The sequence below is a fragment of the Odocoileus virginianus genome, chromosome 20, assembly GCF_023699985.2.
Source record: "Odocoileus virginianus isolate 20LAN1187 ecotype Illinois chromosome 20, Ovbor_1.2, whole genome shotgun sequence".
NCBI classification, from domain to species: Eukaryota; Metazoa; Chordata; class Mammalia; order Artiodactyla; family Cervidae; genus Odocoileus; species Odocoileus virginianus.
The window spans coordinates 10,104,693-10,123,706 of record NC_069693.1 but is presented as its reverse complement, the minus strand read 5'-3'; the positions used below and the strand labels follow the sequence as shown (position 1 = coordinate 10,123,706).

Here is a 19,014-nt window from a genome sequence, read left to right as displayed (position 1 = left end):
GCCTCTCCCCTCTAATGAGCACTTTAGAAGGGCCCCAACCGGTTTGGGGAGCTGGACAAGAGGAGGGGGTGCCCTGAGCTGAGTCAGAGGCCCGCCCAGAGACAGCGGGAAGTGTGGCCCCCCCACCTCACTTTGGGTGGAGGGCAGAGGTTAAAGGTCTCAGCCAGACCCTTTCCTCTCTGGGCAAAAACAGGAAAATAACTGCTATGTGAGAAAGGATTTTTGGATGTCAGGAGCTGCCTATATAAAGTATAAACATTTTATACACATCAATTTATTTAATCTTTACAGCAGCTTACAGAGAAATTACTATCTGCATTTTATAGTCAGGAAACTGAGGCTGAGGGGGGCAAGTGTACCCAGAGTCTACACATGTTGTTAATGTGAGCACCGTATCAGTTCTCTGGAAAAATCCATAGTCTTTACCATTAGGCTTACTGTCACTCAGGCCAGGAAGTCCCTGAGAGATCATTCCGAAAGATAGTAACAATAATAGTTAACACTGATAGGAAATCTGCTGTGTAGGCAGTGTGCCAAGCACTTCACGTATATGGACTCATTGGATCATCAAACACCCTATTATTATTTCTATTATTCCCATTTTACAGACGAGGAAACTGAGGCTGGGAGAATTGAAGTACTTTATTCTGGGTCTCAAGGGGCAAGTGGTTTAAACTGAAAATTGTTCGAATCCAAGGAGCTGAGAAACCCTACCCCACATATCTGTTTGCTTCTCTCTTATGAGTTACAAAAATTTCCTCCTTCCAGGCTCCCTAGACCTTTATCCTGCCTTGCTCCCTGACCTCTCCAGGGACCAGAACTAACTACAGATACCTCAGCCCAGAAACCCACTGGTTCCCCCAGGAAACAGAAGTCAGATTCAGAGGAGAAAAAAAATATTTTTATTTAAGAAGCTTGAGGGGGCTAGTAAGGGAGGGGAAGAGGAGAGAGGCCCCAGTGATGGCAAGGCTCCCCTCACCCCACCTAGTGCATTTTTAATGGATGTGAGCTGTGAGCCCCTGAGAGTCAGGGTTGATCAGGAAGGGGGCGTCTGGATCCCACAGCGCATGTTAGCTGGAACAGCAAAGTCTGAAACGAAGAAGCCAAGAGTGAAACAAAGGGGCCCGAGCAGACCATCCGCTTCCCCTCTGCCCCACTGGGGACCCAGGCATCCTAATAGCTCTTCTTCTTTGAGAAACTAAGAGTCCAGACCCTCAGCACCTCCTCCCTCAGATCCAGGAGTCCAGACCCCCAGCTCCCTCCTCCCTCAGACCCAGGAGTCCAGACCCCCAGCTCCCTCCTCCCTCAGATCCAGGAGTCCAGACCCCCAGCTCCCTCCTCCCTCAGATCCAGGAGTCCAGACCCCCAGCTCCCTCCTCCCTCAAACCCAGGAGTCCAGACCCCTAGCCACTCACCTATCTGCTGAGGTTTAGGCAGGTTCAGTTTGTTCATGACCTTGACAAACTCCTCACAGCTGAGGGTGAGCCGAGGGTTCAGAGTCCTCTCCTCCTCCACAGTGGACACTGTGAGCCCTAATGGCCAAGGGAGTGGGGAGGAATGTCAGACTGTCCAGTGCCTCTGGCCTCCCAGAACTACATTTCCCAGGAGGCCTCAGGGTACCTTTCTGGCCCAGGACTAACAGATTGCTTTCCCCCTGACCAATGGGCACTATGGGAAATGTAGTTTCCCAGTCCCTTAAGTTCTACAGGAAAGCCTATGCCTTCGGAATTCTAAGCGTTATATTTTCTACATCTACCCTCAGTACACCTCAGCACTTGATCTTTTTGGCCAGAGAAATTCCTGGGAATTGTATTCCGAAAGCCACAAGAGGATTACAGCATTTCAGTGCTCACTCTCAAATGCTAAGATATGTAAATCACACACCTCCTCCAGGAAGCCCTCACCGTGGTAATCATGAGCAGGGTAGATCAGACAGTTTCCTGGAAGAGTGAAGATCTTTTCATGAACTGAGTGGTACAAGGTCTTAGCGCAGCCTGGAGAAGGAAAAGTCAGAGGTCAGTGGAGCAACAGATGGAGAGAAGCTCCTAAACCCCTTCCCTTCAGGAAAAAGACAGGAGGATAAAAATCACTGTAGCTAAACCTTCTCCCTCATTTTCTGCCAGTAGCTGTTTGGGTAGAGGAGAGGGAAGGGAATTCTAGGCAACTAGAACAGCACATGCAAAGACTTGGGGAATGGTAAGAATTCAGCATGATTGTAAGGAAGGTTGGGATAGGACCCTGAAGCACCAAGTCCCCTCACTCTGAGGATGCTAAGAAAGGATTCTGGGCAGGGAAAGTGGACTAGAAGGTAAGAAATTGAAGACATGAGGTCAAGGAGGAGGATAGAGCCATGGTTTTGACAAGAAGCTCTGAGTCCTAAGATGGGACAGGGGCAAACCTCTCATAATGTTCTGCCGTCTTTTCTTTCAGCCTTTGATCTCCTGACTGTGTTGGGGATGAATAAAGGGAAGATTAGGAGCTTCAAAGAGAAAAAGACAGAGACAGAGATGGAAAGATAAGGAAAGAGGAAGCAAGAAGCAGCCTGGGGACGTGGCTACCCACAGCCAGCTCACTAATACTGTCTCTTTTCTCTCTTCCAGCCTCGCCCTGCAAGGAGGCTGAACCCTCCCAATCTAGTGTCCATCCCATTCACACACATACTCAAAGGGCAGCTGAACCCTGACACTATGAAACTAAACACCCTTCCCACAGGGAAACTCCTTAATGTAATTGCCCCCAGCAGCTAAACCCCAAGTGTAACATCATGCATGCGACACTCAATGGTGTCCAACTCTTTGCAACCCCATGGACTGTAACCTGTCAAGTTCCTCTGCCTGTGGGATTTTTCAGGCAAGAATACTGGAGTGTATTGCAGTTTCCTCCTCCAGGGGATCTTCCCGACCCAGGGATCAAACCTGCACCTCCTGAGTCTCCTGAATTGACAGGAAGATTCTTTAGTGCTGAGCCACCAGGGAAGGCCAATGTAACATCACCCCCTAGCAATTAAACCACTGAATCTGACCACCTCCTAGCAGCTGAACTCCTGGAGTCTAATCCTGATCCCCTAAAAGTCTACCATTCGTTCATTCATTCTTACAATGGACACTTAAAATCCTGGCATTCATAAAACCATACTGAAATCTTGGGTCAGGGAAAAGGGCCTGTGACCTTGCTGGAAGTCTGTTCGCCCACACCCTCGGATAAGTAGGGCGTCTCCAGTGAAGGCCATACTGTGGTCATTCAAGACAAAGGTGACACAGCCAGGGGTGTGGCCAGGGCTGGCCCGGGTCTCCAAGGCCTGGCAGAGAAGGAAAGTACAGAGTTACCAATAAGCCTATGGTTTTACTCTCATGGTAAAACTGGCCTCAGATGCTCCCATCTCATCCCAGGGTCACATTTAGATAACCTTTTTTTGATTAAAAAAAAAAAATGTAAGTTAGGTCTTAGACTCAAACGTCACTCCAGAGTAAACCCGCAATGAATTACAAACTTAAAACAAGGAAATAAAATCATAAAACTAGGACAACAACAAGCATACAAAGAAATAGTAGGTTGGCCAAGAAGTTCATCCATGAAGTTTTTAGCCAACCTGATATATGATCTCTGGTTAGAGAACATTCATTGCAAAAAGCATAAATCATTAAGGGAAAGATCAGTGGTTTGAATTTTAATAAATTTGAGGTTTCAGAATGGCAACAACATCATAAACAAAATTTAAAGGAAATCAACACGCTGGCAAAATATTTTTGTAGCACATACATACCAGAGAGTAGTCAGGATACTTTATGTACAAACGGATCTTGCATATCAGTAAGAAAAAGCTAAGCACACTTATAAATATGAAATACTAAACAGTCATTTAAAATTATGTTACTGAAATAAAATTTAATGATGCTATACACAAATATTTAACGGCATGAAAAGATGTTTACTAGCCAGTAAGTGCAAAAAAAAAAAGGTTACAAAGCAACTTATACAATGTCTAGTTTTAAAAATTTATTAATTAACTCAAAATATTTTTTTCTTTAGACTCCTATATTATCTTTCTGTTTTACAGTGAACATGTCATTTTGTAATCAAAAATAAAACACAAAATTCAGGATAAACTAAATAAACACTAAAAAATACAAAAATTCTAGAAGGAAATATAAAAGAATAGATCTATAGTTATAGATACATATTATACTAATGTTTATATAACATTATGTATTATATATATACATATACATATAATATATGTATATATATAAAATCTTGAGGTAGAAAAGGTTTTTCTAAGCACAGCAGGAAATCCTGAGGCCACAAGGAAAAACAGGGACCACATAGTTTAACTTCATTATAGAAAAGGACAAAATCAGAGTGACAAAACAAAAAAACTCAAAGACAATATTAGCAGCATGTATAAGAAAGTGTTATAAAACCAGAATATCTGAACAGCTCCTAAACGTCAATAAGAACCCCCCAAAGAAAAATGGCTAAATAAAAGAACAGGCAATTCAGGGAAGAGGAAATAAACAGTCAAAAAACATCTGAAAAGATGTTTGATCTCCCTTTAAAAAAGGACAGGGAGAGAGAAATCTAAATTGTAAAACCTTTATTTTTCATTTATCAGGTTGGCAACTGTCAGAGTTGCTCAGGGTGTTTGAGACAAACCCTTTTATCCTCTGGGATGTGAGAACAACTCGGAATAGCCATTTTAGACGGCAGCTAAGCAGCGTCTAGCAACATCTCAAAAGCACATGTTTTCTGACCTCTCAAAGCCGTTACTAAGGCTCTACTGTTAAGAACAACCAACACATGAGCACAAAAACATCAGCCAGGGAACCCTGATTATCTAAATTCCCACACTCAGTTCAGTGAAGCAACTGTCAGAAAAAAAAATCATTACCCCAGTGATCTAACAATCACTTATAAGATTAGTTTCCACTCACATATCACTCCTCCTTTCTTAATAGAGGCTCCTGCCAGCATCCTTGTCCAGGACAGTCATCTGCTAATTATCAAAGGACACTATGTGCAGACTCTATATCCACACCCAATATCTGTTTTAACCTTCCCCACTCACAGATCTCCAGTTTGGTTTGGGGCATCAGTGTGCCCACAGAAGCACTTTCCCAGTCTCCCTGACAGCTTGGGTGGCCTCTGGCACAGTTCTCTGGCCAATAAGATCTCAGCAAGTATCCTGAGCAATTCTGGGAAAGCTTTCCCCTCCCTGATAAAAAGGGACCGGCACTTGCCCTTTCCACTTCATCTGGCTCAGAACACAAGATGTGATGGCTGGAGTTGCAGCAGCCATCTTGCAACCACAAAGGAAAAAAGCCAAGCTAATCAATCCCACAAATGATGGTGCTGCCAAATCAGAGAATAATTACCTTCTTCCAAATTTCCTGTTATAGGAAAAAGTGAAACTGTTCAAGCCACTGTATGGTTTTTTAAGTTTCTATCTGCCAAACACCTTCTTAGCTCATCTGCACTAGGGTATATGGGCAATGCAAAACAAGTGCAAAGGGAAATTACAAATCTTGCAAAATCTTGTGGGAAAAATCACATCCCCTGGCCCCTCAAATTAATATTGCCTTTTGGTAGTGGAGGGATAATCTTTCACTTTTTATTTTGTTTGTTTCCATACTCTCTGATTTTTTTAAACAAAAAGCATGGAAATCTTTTGAACTAAAAAAGGGGATGGATATTCAGGAGAAATGTTCAAAATATTTAACTTTGGTTATAACAAAGCTATGACAAACCTAGACAGTGTGTTAAAAAGCAAAGACATTACTTTGCTGAAAAAGGTCCATATGGTCAAGGCTATGGTGTTTCCATTAGTCATGTACAGATGTGAGAGCTGAACAATAAAGAAGGAAGAGCACAGAAGAATTGATGCTTTTGAACTGTGATGCTGGAGAAGGCTCTTGAGAGTCCCTTGGAAAACAAGGAGATCAAACCAGTCAACCTTAAAGGAAATCAACCCTGAATACCCTTTGGAAGGTCTAATACTGAAGCTGAAGCTTCAATACTTTGTCCACCTGATGCAAACAGCTGACTCATTAGAAAAGACCCTGATGCTGGGAAAGATTGAAGGCTGAAGGAGATGAGGGTGACAGAGGATGAGATAGCTCGATGGTATCACCAATTCAATGGACATGGACTTGGGTAAACTCTGGGAGATGGTGAGAGATGGGGAAGCCTGGCGTGCTGCAATCCTTGGGGCCACAAAGAGTTGGACATGACTTGGCAACTGAACAACAACAACAAATAACATGGGTATTGGCCAATCAGAAGGGCGTCAGTTGTAAACAACCAGTAATTAGAGTATATAGGGGCTTCCCTGGTGGCTCAGCCATAAAGAATCTGCCTGCAATGCAGGAGACCTGGGTTCAGTCCCTGAGTTGGGAAGATGCCCTGGAGAAGGAAATGGCAACCTACTCCAGTATTCTTGCCTGGGAAACCCCATGGACAGAGGAGCCTGGCTGGGTCCACAGGGTTGCAAAAGAATCAGAGCGACTAAACAACAGTTAAAGCAAATATGGTTGACCCTTGAATAACTTAGAATTGAACTGTGCAAGTCCATATATAGGAGGATTTTTTTTCAGTAGTAAATACTATGGTACTACCCAATCTGGCTTAGTGAATCCACGGATGTGGAGAAAACACAGATAGAAGGACCGACTGTATTAAGATATACCCCGATTTTTGAATGTGGGGAGGGTCTGTGCCCCTAACTCCCTGAGTTGTTCAAGAGTCAACAGTATATGGCATATTAATTATGTGATGTGTATAAATTAAACAGAATTTTAATATAAATTGAACACAATCCTGCTTGCCACAGGGATCAAAATCTCCTAGGCCCTTAATGGCCAAGTCTGTGTCATAGGTGGCTTTGCTAATGCTCATCCTCCCTGTATATCTTTTCCTTCTCTGGAATATCTAGAATTTACCATCTCTATCAACCCCCATAATCCTGTCCATCCCAGGCCTCGCCTGCTTGGGCCAACCACCAGCCTCCTCCCCGGCCTACCAGCCTCCAATCTACCTCCTACATGACCCGAGGGAGCTTTTCTACCACCCAGATCCAATTTTGTCCCTCTCTGCTCAAAACCCTTCCTGGGGGAGGGGGATTCAAGAGGGAGGGACACATATATTCCTATGGCTGATTCATGTTGATATATGGCAGACACCAATACCATGTTTTAAAGCAACTATCCTCCAATTAAAAATAAATAATTGTTTTTCAATCCAACAATTAAAAAAGCCTTCCCAGGCTCCCAGTGGCCCCAGGACAGAGTTCCAGCTCTTCAGCCCCTGCTCTGGTGCCTGCTCACGTTTCCAGCCCCGTGTCCTATGACATCCTCCTTTCCCCAGCTGCTTTGAATCCCATAGTCATTTCCAGAAAACACCAGGCTTCTCCACACTCTTTTGCCCCTGCCATTCCCTCTCCTCCCACCAGTCTGGTCTGCCTACTCTTTACCAGCCTGACTGACCCTTTTCCCTTCTAAGGCTCTCTTCTAAGGACCTGACGTGACTGAATTCTCTCAGACCTCACACATCCTTACGAGGTAAGTATCATTCCTGTCCCCACTCTACAGATGAGGAAACTGAGGCACGGGATGAGAATGAGCAAACTACACATGATGATGCGGATGAATCTCACAGACAGAACCATCAGCAAAAGCAAAAAAGCGGGGCAGATGTAAAGAGTGAAGTGGAGAGGGGTAGGATAGAGGGGGGAATCTCAGAGTGCCTGGTACACAGGAAGGTAAGTGGTATTTCTTGAAGCTGAGGTTTCAGGGCTGACCCAGGTGTAAAATATTTCTCTCACAGTGAAAGCGCATGGATTAGTGGTTAAGAGCAGTCCCTGGAGCCAGATGACATGGGCTCTAAATTTGGCTCTGCTACTACTAGCTGTGTGACCTTGGGCAAGCTATTTCACCTTTCTGGGCTTCTCTGCTCATTTATAAAATAGGGGTAATAATTGCCCCCACTTCATAGGGCTATTATAAAGATTAAATTATTTCACGTACGTAAAGCGTTTTAAAAATGCTCAGGAAATTCCCTGATAGTCACGTGGTTGGGACTCCACACCCTCACTGCCGAGGGCCGGGGTTTGATCCCTGGTCAGGGAACTAAGATCCTACAAGCCAAGTGGCACAATCAAAAACTAAAAATGCCTGACATACAATAATTTCTATTTTACAAATAATCATAATGTTTTAAAATTCTAAAATACTGATCTACTGGAACCACCAAGCCTCCAGGGTTCAAATCCTGGCTCAGCCAACTTTCTCAGTATAACTTTTGGGCAAGTCACTTTTCCTCTCTGCACTCCCTTCTCTGTAAAGTGGGAAAATACTTCTGATCTCACTACATGGATGTTGTTGTTTAGTCACAAAGTCGTGTCTATCTCTTTGTGACCCCATGGGCTGTAGCCTACCAGGCTCCTCTGTCCATGGGATTTCCCAGGCAAGAATACTGAAATGGGTAGCCATTTCCTTCTCCAAGGGGATCTTCGCGACCCAGGGATCTAACTTGCTTCTCCTGCGTTGCAGGCGGCTTCTTTATCCCTGAGCCATCAGGGAATCCCTACTATGTGGTTAGGAAGGTTTAATGAGATTTATCTGTCATAAAAGACACAGTGGAGGGTCAAGAACCAGGTTCAGCCATAGTAATGCTTTTGCCTGGACTGCTCAGTAGTTATTAAAAGTTTGAATTTGCTGTTGACCCTTATCGTTTGGAAGATTTCTCAAAAATGTATATTTGTAGCTTCTAATTTTAAAAAAAGACTGAGAGAAGGGCTTCCCTGGTGGCTCAGTGGTGAAGAATCCTCCTGCCAGCACAGAAGACATGAGTTCGATTCCTCACCCGGGAAGATCCCACATGCCATGGAGCCCGTGTGCCACAACTACTGAGCCTGGGAGTCGCAACCATGGAGCCCATCCATGTGCAGCGAGCGGCTACTGACACCCCGCGTCTAGAGCCTGTGCTCTGCAAACCAGAGAAGCCACTGCGATGGGAAGCCGGAGCACTGAACTAGAGGGCGGCCCATGCAGCGACGACACCCAGCACAGCCAAAAATAAATCAACTTTCTAAAAAGGAAGAAGGCTTGACAGCAGACAGACTACAGCCTGGAGCACGAATAATCAACTTGATTATGTAGTGGGTATTTCCATAAACAGAGCGCACACCCCAACACTGGCCATGGGCCCCACCTCTCCCTGCTTCCAGGAAGTAATATACGATTCTCAAAGTCTTGTGAGCTACACGCTGAGAAAATGTACTGCCAGAGCTTAGCACAATGCTAAGTAAGAAACAAACACTCAATCTTTGTTAACTATTATTAAGTTATTCATTATTATTATCATCCAATAGGACTTCCCTGGTGACTCAGCTGGTAAAGAATCCGCCTGCAATGTGGGAAACCTGGGTTCGATCCCTGGGTTGGGAAGACCCCCTGGAGAAGGGAAAGGCTACCCACTCCAGTGTTCTGGCCTGGAGAATTCCATGGGTTGTAGAGTCCATGGGGTCGCAAAGAGTCCAACACGACTGAGTGACTTTCACTTCACTTCACATCATCCAATACAGAAATAATCTGCATTTTACTTCAGTTAATAAATAGCAAAGGGAAGTTGTTGAAGAACAAGTTAAATGACACCAGGAAGAAACAGCCAGACACACCCAGAAAGTGGGACATTCTGCAAGACAACAGGCTGGGAGCTTCAAAAGTCAATGTCCGGGGCTTCCCTGGTGGTCCAGTGGTTAAGAATTCACCTGTCAATGCAGGGAATGCAGGTTCGATCCCTGCTCTGGGGAGATTCCACATGCCGAGGGCCAATTAAGCCTGTGAACCACAATTACTGAGCCCACAGTCTACAGCCCAAGTTTCACAACTAGACAGTAGCCCCTGCTCACTGCAACTAGAGAAAGTCCACACCCAGCAAGCAAGACCCATTGCAGCCAAAACTAATTGATTTTTTTAAAAAGTCAATCTTATGGGGCAGAAAGGCTATTAAACTGTTCTAGACTTGTTCAGTTGCTTAGTTGTGTCCGACTCTCTGAGACCCCATGGACTGAAGCACACCAGGCTTCCCTGTCCTTCACTATCTCGTAGAGTTTGCTCAAACTCATGTACATTGAGTTCTAGACTAAAAGAGACTAAATACACATACCAGCCAGATGCCATGTATGAATTTTGATTGGGTCCTCTTTAATAAAAGAATAGCTATAAAAATGATTCCTGAGAAACTGGGGAAATTTGAACATGGGCTAGATTTCAGAACTATTTAAGAAATATTGTCTATGTTGTTAGACATGACAGAGATTTTTTTTTAAAAGAATGGTTCTCAAGGTGGTGGTGTAGAGTGAATCCTCAGGGTCTGCAAGATCAAAACTGTTAAACTATTTTCATAATGGTGTGAAGAGGTCTTCTGTCCTTTTTCACTCCCATGAGAGTTCAGTGGAGTTTTCCAGAAGCTACATGACTTGTGATGATGTCATCACTCGGACAGCTGGCTGATTGTGTATTCCTGTGTTTCTTAAGAAGTCTCAGTTTCAACTTCTGATAAACTAAATGTTTTTTGCACATCAGAATACTTACTTATGTTTTCTTTTTAAAACTGAGATATGATTGACATATAACCAATACAGTAAATATTAACAGACAGAATCCAGGTAAACAAGAGCTTTTTAGGGCCCTCCATAAACCCAAAACTGTAGTCCACCAGTCTCCTCTGTCCATGCAATTTCCCAGGCAAGAATACTGGAGTGGGTAGCCATTCCCTTCTCCAGGGGCGGGGGGGGGGGGTCCTTCCCAACCTAGGGATCAAAACCCCCATCTCCCACAATGCAGGCAGATTTTTTTTACCATCTGAGCCACCAGCAAGGCTCTTTATAACTTTTAAGAGGGTTAAGGAATCCTCAGATCAAACGTTTGAGTTTGAGAACTGCTGATAAGGAAAACAATCTTAGAAGTCTTTGGGGTGGGGGGAGTCTGCAACTTTGCTTCTGACTACAAAAGGAGGGGAAAAGTATTAATATATACACAAAAGAGAGAAATAAAGCAAACATAGTAAAAATGTAAGCAACCAGTAAACATCAGGGGAAAGGTATGAGACTATTAACTGTACTATTCTTTTGATTTACTACAGTTTTGAACATACTAAAACTAAAAAGTTGTGGGTGGGGGCAGCTAGCATGGTGACCTAGCCCAGCCTCACCTGTTCCTAAAACCTGAGTAATCCTCTGCAGGGATTCTGTGGGACCTGCTTAACCCCACATTCTTTTCAAAAATTTATTCTTCCCGTTCATGATGCATCAAGGGCGTAATACAGCTCCACAGCTGCCCTTTCGCCTATTTCCTGCAGACATGTGCATGCTAAGTCGGCTTCAGTCATGTCTGACTCTTTGCGACCCTATGGACTGTAGCTGCCAGGCTCCTCTATCCATGGGATTCTCCAGGCAAGAAAACTGGAGTGGGTTGCCATGCCCTTCTCCAGGGGTTCTTCTCCAACCAGGGATCGAACCCACATCTCTTATGCCTCCTGCACTGGCAGGCAGGTTCTTTACCATTGCGCCACCAACTACCTGTTATGACCTAGCCTCTGAAGTCAGGCAGGATTACACCTGGAAGCCCTTCCTGCAGATGTGGTGCCTTACAAAACCTGCTCCCGTCAGCGAAACAACACGAGATGCAGACAAGCATGAGGCTCCTTCGCCTGCAGTTCCCATGGCCCGCACTGCCCCCTGGTGGCAAGTAAGCGCCAGCCTTTTCTCATTTGGTTCCCAAGTTCATTTCTCTGCTCCGTTATTTAAAAAAGCGCTTGGTCATAGTATAACCAACTGCTGTTTCTATACCCGCTAAACTTGAAGATCTAAAGTGTCATTTTCCATTGTAGCTAAATACTCTGAAGTTTCATCAGATAAACCTTCTTCCTTTCTTTTGCGAAAAAAATTAGATTTGTTCTGCTTAGGGGACCAGGTACTTAAAAATGCATCAAAAAATAAGACGAACGCTGTGTTGTACACATGAAACTAACAAGACACTGTAAACCAACTGTACTTCAATTAAAAAAAATAAGATGAAGTGATGGATAGATAGAGGTGTAGGCTGTAAATGTTTCTCCAACTTTTATGTATGCTCCAAGTTTTTCATAAAAATGTTGGTGGGGGGGTTAGACTTGTTCTGGGGCTTCCTGGTAGCTCATCTGGTAAAGAATCCACCTGCAATGCAGGAGACCCCAGTTCGATTCCCGGGTTGGGAAGATCCCCTGGAGAATCCCCACTCCAGTATTCTTGGGCTTCCCGGTAGCTCAGACAGTAAAGAATCTGCCTGCAATGTGGGAGACCTGGGTTTGATCCCTGGGTTGGGAAGTTCCCCCGGAGGAGGGCATGGTAACCCACTGAAGTATTCTTACCTGGAGAATCCCATGGACAGAGGAGCCTGGTGGGCTACAGTCCATGGGGTTGCAAAGAGTCGGACATGACTGAGCGACTCAGCACAGCACAGCACACAGACTTATTCTACAATATTTCATTCCAAATAGGAAGAACCACTGAAATCCTCAGGTGGGCCAAGTGAGAATCACCTGTGAGGTTTTAAAATATACTCATTTCTGGTGTCTGCCTCACACAATTAAATCAGAATCTCTCAAGTGGGACCTGGGGGTTAGTATCTTGAGCAGCACCCTCTCTGCATCAATATGTGAAAGTCGCTTAGTCATGTCTGACTCTTTGCGACCCCATGGACTTCTCCGGGCCCGAATACTAGAGTGGGTAGCCTTTCCCTTCTCCAGGGAATCCTCCCAACTCAGGGACTGAACCCAGGTCTCCCACATTGCAGGCGGATTCTTTACCAGCTGAGCCACCAGGAAGCCCAAGAATACTGGAATGGGTAGCCTACCCCTTCTCCAGCAGATCTTCCTGACCCAGGAATTGGACCAGGGTCTCCTGCATTGCAGGTGGATTCTTTACCAACAGCTATCAGGGAAGCTACATCAATATATGTAACAGGAAAGACTAACTTTCAGAATCTGCCACCCCTCATGGGAGCTGCTGGAAGGTTTAAGTCTCAATCATTACTTAATAAAAAAGAAAGTCCATTCTACAATGAAACCATCCAAATGTGGCCCACTGTGAATATAAAATCTACAGCCAGTTAAAAAAACTGGTGGTTTCTACTAAAATTAAATATGTGCCAGTTCTAAGACACAGAAAGACCACTCCCTGGAATTGAGGGTAATGCCTACCATTACTATTGAGGGTGATGTTCAAGAATCTTCAAGCCAGTGTTACACATAATAGGCCAAAACTGAAATCAACCATCAAAAGGATAATAGATATAAACTGCCAACAAGTCACATGATAAAATGCTCCACAGCAGGGGCTGGCAAACTATGCACCACATTTGGCCTGCCACCTCCTTTTATAAGCCCTGGGAACTAAGAATAGCTTTTCTTTTTCATGGTTGAAAAAAAAAAAAAGAAATCAAAATAAGAATGGCATTTCATGACACTTGGAAATTATTGAAATCAAATTTCCAGGGGCCATAAATAAGGTTTCAGTGGAGCCCGGCCGTGCTTATTCATGCCTGCACTGTCTATGACTGCTTTCAGAGCAGCAGGAGAATTAAATAGTTATAACAGGGATCATGTGGCCTGCAAAACCAAAAAGATTTACTATCTGGTCTTGGGCAGAAAAGTGTGCCAGCTACTGCTATACAACACAAAAGGAAAGAACTACAATTATATAGAACCATATACAAGCAGATACAAAAGAGTACACATGGATCCCTATTTATCAAGTCCAGAACAGACAGAACTAGTCTATGATTAAATAAGTCAGAATGGTCCCTTCATGTGACTGTCAATGGCCAGGAAGGTGAACACGGAAGACTTTTGGGCCAGTGGGCATGATTTGGATCTGGAGGTGGATACTTAGTATAGAAATATGTAAAAAAATTACTAGGCTTCACCCGTATAATATGAGTCCTTGTTACTATAATATGCATGTTACAATTAAAATTTTTAAAGTGGAGGGGAGGGAAATGAGAGGGGAAGAAAAGTGTCCATCTCCAAAGGTTTATAAAGAACTCAGAGGAAAACCAAACAAAAATGCTGAATAATCATAAAGACAGATAATAAAAAGTGTTGGCGAGGATGTGGAGGAACTGCAACCTTCACACAGGTGATGGGAACCTAAGATGGTGCAGTCAGGACTTCCTCGGTGGTCCAGTGGTTAAGAATCTGCCTGCCGATGCAGAGCATGTGGGTTTGATCCCTGGTTGGGGAGCTAAGCTCACATATGCCTCAGGGGGGCTACCGTCATGCGCCACCGCTACTGAGCCTGTGAGCTCCAGAGTACACATGCCACACCTAGAGAGAAGCCTGTGGGCCACAAGTATTTTTAAAAATATTTATTTAAGGGCTTCCCTGGTGGCCCAGATGGCAAAGAATCTGCCTGCAATGCAGGAGCCCCAGGTTCAGTCCCTGGGTTGGGAAGATCCCCTGGAGAAGGGAACGGCAATCCACTCCAGTATTCTTGCCTAAAGAATTCCATGGACTGAGGAGCCTGGTGGGCTCCTCAGTCCATGGGGTTGCAAAGAATTGGACATGACTGAGCGACTAACACACACACACATATTTTTTTAAAAGATCAATTTGAAAAAAATAAAATTGTGTAGGCACTTTGGATAACAGTGGTTTTTTTTTTTTGGCTGCACTGGATCTTGGTTGAGGCATGTGAACTCTTAGTTACAGCATGTGGGATTTAGGTCCTTGACTAGGGATTGAACCTGTGCCCTCTGCATTGGGAATGCAGAGTGTTAGCCAGTGGACCACCAGGAAGCCCTGGGTAACAGTTTCTGATAACAATTTCTCAAACCGTTAAACAGAGTTAGCATATGATCCAGCAATTCCATCCCATGTATACACCCAAGAGAGATGAAAACACACACCCACACAAAACTTGTACATGAATATTCATAGCAGCATCATTCATAATACCCTCAACGTGGAGACAGTTTAACTGTCCGTCAACTGATGAATAAATAAAATGCGATATATCCATACAATGGAATATTATTCAGTAATAAAAAGAAATACTGGATACACGTTACAATATAGATGAACCTTGAAAAATTATGGTAAGTGTTACAGTCACAAAGACCACATATTATATGTACCACATATTATGCCAATATGTATATATACCACATATTATACCATTTCTATGAAATATCCAGAATAAGCAAATCTGTAGAGACTGAAAGCAGATTAGTGGTTGCCTACAGCCGTGGGAGTGAAAGAAGAACACACTGGGGTGACAGCTAAGGGGTGTAGCATCTTCTTTCTGGAGTGATGAAAATATTCTAATATGAACTGTGGTGAAGGATGCGCAGCTCTGAATATACTAGGTCATTGAATACGTATTTTAAATGGGTGAACTGATACTAACGCATATATATGGAATTTAGAAAGATGGTAATGATAACCCTATATGCAAGACAGAAAAAGAGACACAGATGTATAGAACAGACTTTTGGACTCTGTGGGAGAAGGCGAGGGTGGGATGTTCTGAGAGAACAGCATTGAAACAAGTATATTATCAAGTGTGAAACAGATCACCAGTCCAGGTTGGATGCATGAGACAAGTGCTCAGGGCTGGTGCACTGGGATGACCCAGAGGGATGGGATGGGGAGGGAGGTGGGAGGGGGGTTCAGGATGGGGAACACCTGTAAATCCATGGCTGATTCATGTCAATGTATGGCAAAAACCACTACAATATTGTAAAGTAATTGGCCTCCAACTAATAATAAATAAATAAATGGGTGAACTGGATGGTATGTGAACTATATCAATAAAGCTGCTAAAAAAAAAAAAACAAAAAACACTAAGAGTTCCCTGGTGGCCCAGTGGTTTGGACTCCATGCTTCCACTGCTGTGAAAAGTGAAAGTGAAAGTGACTCAGTTGTGTCTGATTCTTTTTGACTCCAAGTCAGAATACTGGAGTGGGTAGCCTTTCCCTTCTCCAGGGGATCTTCCCAACCCAGGGATGGAACCCAGGTCTCCCACATTGCAGGCAGATTCTTTACCAGCTGAGTCACAAGGGAAGCCCAGGGCTGTGGCCCCAGTTTAATCCCTGATCAGGGAACTAAGATCCTGCAAGCTGCTCCACACAACCAAAAAAAGAAAAGCACTAAAACTGTCTTCCATAGCTAAACCCTTCCACACTGATTAACTGAAAATTAATCACTCATCCAATATATCAAAGGACTCACCTTGACACATAACTCCAACTGTTTCTAACTCCTCTAATGCTTATTAGCACCTGCCTATTACATACAGTGTACAAAAATAAAATAAAATAAATAAATACAGTGTACATAAATGTCTGATGCATTTTCTTTTTACTTCCTTCCAGGAAAAGACTTGAAATAAGGAGGCTGTAACCAGCGGAGCCTCTGATCCCAAATTAGGAGTCTGGGGTTAACATACACACTACTATATAGAAAATAGATAACCAACAAAGACCTACTGTATAGCACAGGGAACCCTACTCAATATTTTGTCATAACTTGATACGGGAAAAGAATCTGAAAAAGAATGGGTAACTGAATCACTTTGCGTACACCTGAAACTAACACAACACTGTAAATCAACTAAACGCCAATATAAAATAAAAATCAAATTTAAAAAATAACAATAAACCTTCTGATCCCACACACAGACCTCATTTCCACAAAATCCTCTGACTCGGATAAACTGACCTCGTTCAGCAAAACCTGGGGGCAAAGTGCTCACCCTGTCACCTAAAATTCTGTCTACAAAGCCAGCCAAACTCTCTTCAGTCTTTAGCAACTCTGATCAGAAAAGAGTTCTGCCAGCTGTTTCCCCTTCCCCCTGAGGGCAACTCCCCCTAACACCCTCCTCTCCCATCATATTGCCCTGGGTTGAAATTCTGGCCGAACCCTGCAGATTTTGCTCCTAGCAAAGAAAGGAGGTAGGAACCTTCAGACCATTGTTGTGTGAGGCAACACCGATCTGGGGTTAGGGTGACGCAAACAGGCTCCTAAAGGGACACAACATTTAAGGAGGCGCCCGCTCGAAGGTGCCAGCCCTGCCATTGCACAACCATGAGAATGAGCGCTTCCTTAAATGTTGCACCCTAGGCACCTCTCTCGCCTCACCCTTGTTAGTCCTGGCTCTGGGCTACTGGTTGCACCTTCTTCCATCAGTGATTCTCGGAAGACAGGGCTGGGTCTCTCCCTCAACGGAAACCTTGGAATTCCAGCTCTCAGTCAAATATTATGAGACTCCAAGGCCAAACTCCAGGAGTTGGCGATGGATAGGCAGGCCTGGCCTGCTGCTATCCATGGAGTCCCAGTCCAAGAGTCGGACACGACTGAGCAACTGAACTGAACTGAAGGTCAAAGGAGTTGTCCCAAGGTTACAGAAAACTCATTAAGTGTTGTTGACTTAAGGGGCTCAGTCAGAGACACACCTGCCAGAGACTCTTGGCCCACTTTTCCACCTGGGTTTACGGCGCCCTCCTCCCAGAGACAGAAACTCAGGGATCAGGAACTCAGGCCTGGCGGCCCCTCCTACCCCAGATCCCAGAAGCCCAGGCCTCCACCCCACCCCACCCCGCTTCCCTTTAGCCCAAGATGTCCAGGCCACCACCCTCTTAGACCCAGCATCCAACTCACGAAGCGCCCGAACTGGATGGAGTCTCCATCCTCAATGTGCCAGTCAGCCTGGGCCCCGCTAAGGCGGGAGATGACAGACTGGCAGCCGGGAAGTAGGGACCGGAGGAGCCCGGAGCCGGTAATGTGGTCCGCGTGGCAGTGGGTATTCACTGGGAGAGAGAGGAGGGCCAGGTCCGGGAGGGCACAGAGAGGACCCGGGATTCCCGGCCCCCAGCCCCCCAGCCCGCCCCCGCCCGCCCTGAGACCCAGGAGTCCGGGTCTCCGGCTTCCAGCTCCAAGCTACGGCCCCGCGCCCTCAGGCCCCAGGAGCTCCACACTGACCCGCATACAGCAGCCGCAGCCCCAGCTCCTTGACCAACTGGGCATCTCGCTGCGCTGTCTCCAGAACCGGGTCGATCAGAACCGCCTCTCGGGACTCTCGGTCCCCCAGAAGATAAGTATAGGTGCAGCTCTTGGGCTCAAACATCTGGGAAGGGAGGCGGGTACAGCTGAGAGCGCAGAATCGGACTTCCACTCATTGCGGACCCAGGAGTCCAGACCTCAACTCTATTGTCTTCCTAAGATCCCGGCCCAGAAACTCCAGACCCGTTTTACTCCAGGAGTCAGGAGTCTGGGACCCCTGCACCTCACTCTGTCTAAACCAATGAATCCCAACATCCGTCCGTCCCCAAATCCGGGTCCCCATCACCCATTCTGAAATAGAAGCAGGATTCCGGCCCCCAACCCGGGGGATTCCAGAACCGCCCCACCACCACCACCACCACCACCTTTAAAGGACGCAAGAGTCTAGCCCCACACCCTTTCTTCAAAGAGCCAGGATTGGGGCCAGGGTCTCTCTCCGGATTTAAAGGACCCAGGAGTTCCGCCCTTGCACCCGCTCAGGACCCAGTAATCTCGCTCCCGGGTCCAGCCACAGCGAACCTGCCGTAGGAGAACGGGGGCTCCAGACCCTGTGTGTTGACTGAGCCGTCGGCCGGCGACCCTCAATGCAGACCCCGCCATCGTGCCCGAAGCAGACTGGGGACGGAGCGGAGGACGAATGCCCGCGGAAGCCTGGTGCTCCGCAGGCTGACCCCGGGAGGGGCGGAGCGGGGCGGGGCCCGCCTTAAAGGAGCCGCGACTGCACGGACCGAGGGCGGGGCTGAGCAGAAGGATGCTGGTGAGTTTGGAACGACAGAAAAGAAGAGACAGTAAGACCCAGAGAAACAAAGACCAATCACCTCACACTGGCCTGAATGGCCATCATCAAAAAAGTCTGTGAACAATAAATGATAGAAAAGGGAACCCTCCTACATTGTTGGAAGAGTTACAACCACTATG

At 45.4% G+C, this 19,014-nt stretch overlaps 1 protein-coding gene across 1 annotated transcript; it reads right to left on the bottom strand.

Moving 5' to 3' along the window:
- Positions 1–879: 879 nt before the first annotated feature.
- Positions 880–18,774, bottom strand: ETHE1 (ETHE1 persulfide dioxygenase). The gene is made up of 7 exons (XM_020871106.2): positions 18,616–18,774; positions 18,016–18,160; positions 17,695–17,843; positions 3,169–3,298; positions 1,905–1,994; positions 1,416–1,532; positions 880–1,089 (listed from the first exon to the last, which is right to left on the bottom strand). The coding sequence occupies exons 1-7, from the start codon at positions 18,694–18,696 to the stop codon at positions 1,037–1,039; spliced, it is 765 nt and encodes a 254-aa protein (XP_020726765.1). The 5' UTR covers positions 18,697–18,774; the 3' UTR covers positions 880–1,036.
- Positions 18,775–19,014: the final 240 nt, after the last annotated feature.

What these genes read in the sequence shown, in the direction of transcription:
- ETHE1 (XM_020871106.2), bottom strand. Translation starts at nt 18,696, where the DNA reads ATGGCGGGGTCTGCATTGAGGGTCGCCGGCCGACGGCTCAGTCAACAC. An exon ending in CCCCCGTTCTCCTACGGCAG is followed by an intron (nt 18,161 to 18,615) that starts GTTCGCTGTGGC and finishes CTCCCTTCCCAG; the next exon opens with ATGTTTGAGCCCAAGAGCTG. An exon ending in CCCTGCTCATGATTACCACG is followed by an intron (nt 1,533 to 1,904) that starts GTGAGGGCTTCC and finishes CTTGGCCATTAG; the next exon opens with GGCTCACAGTGTCCACTGTG.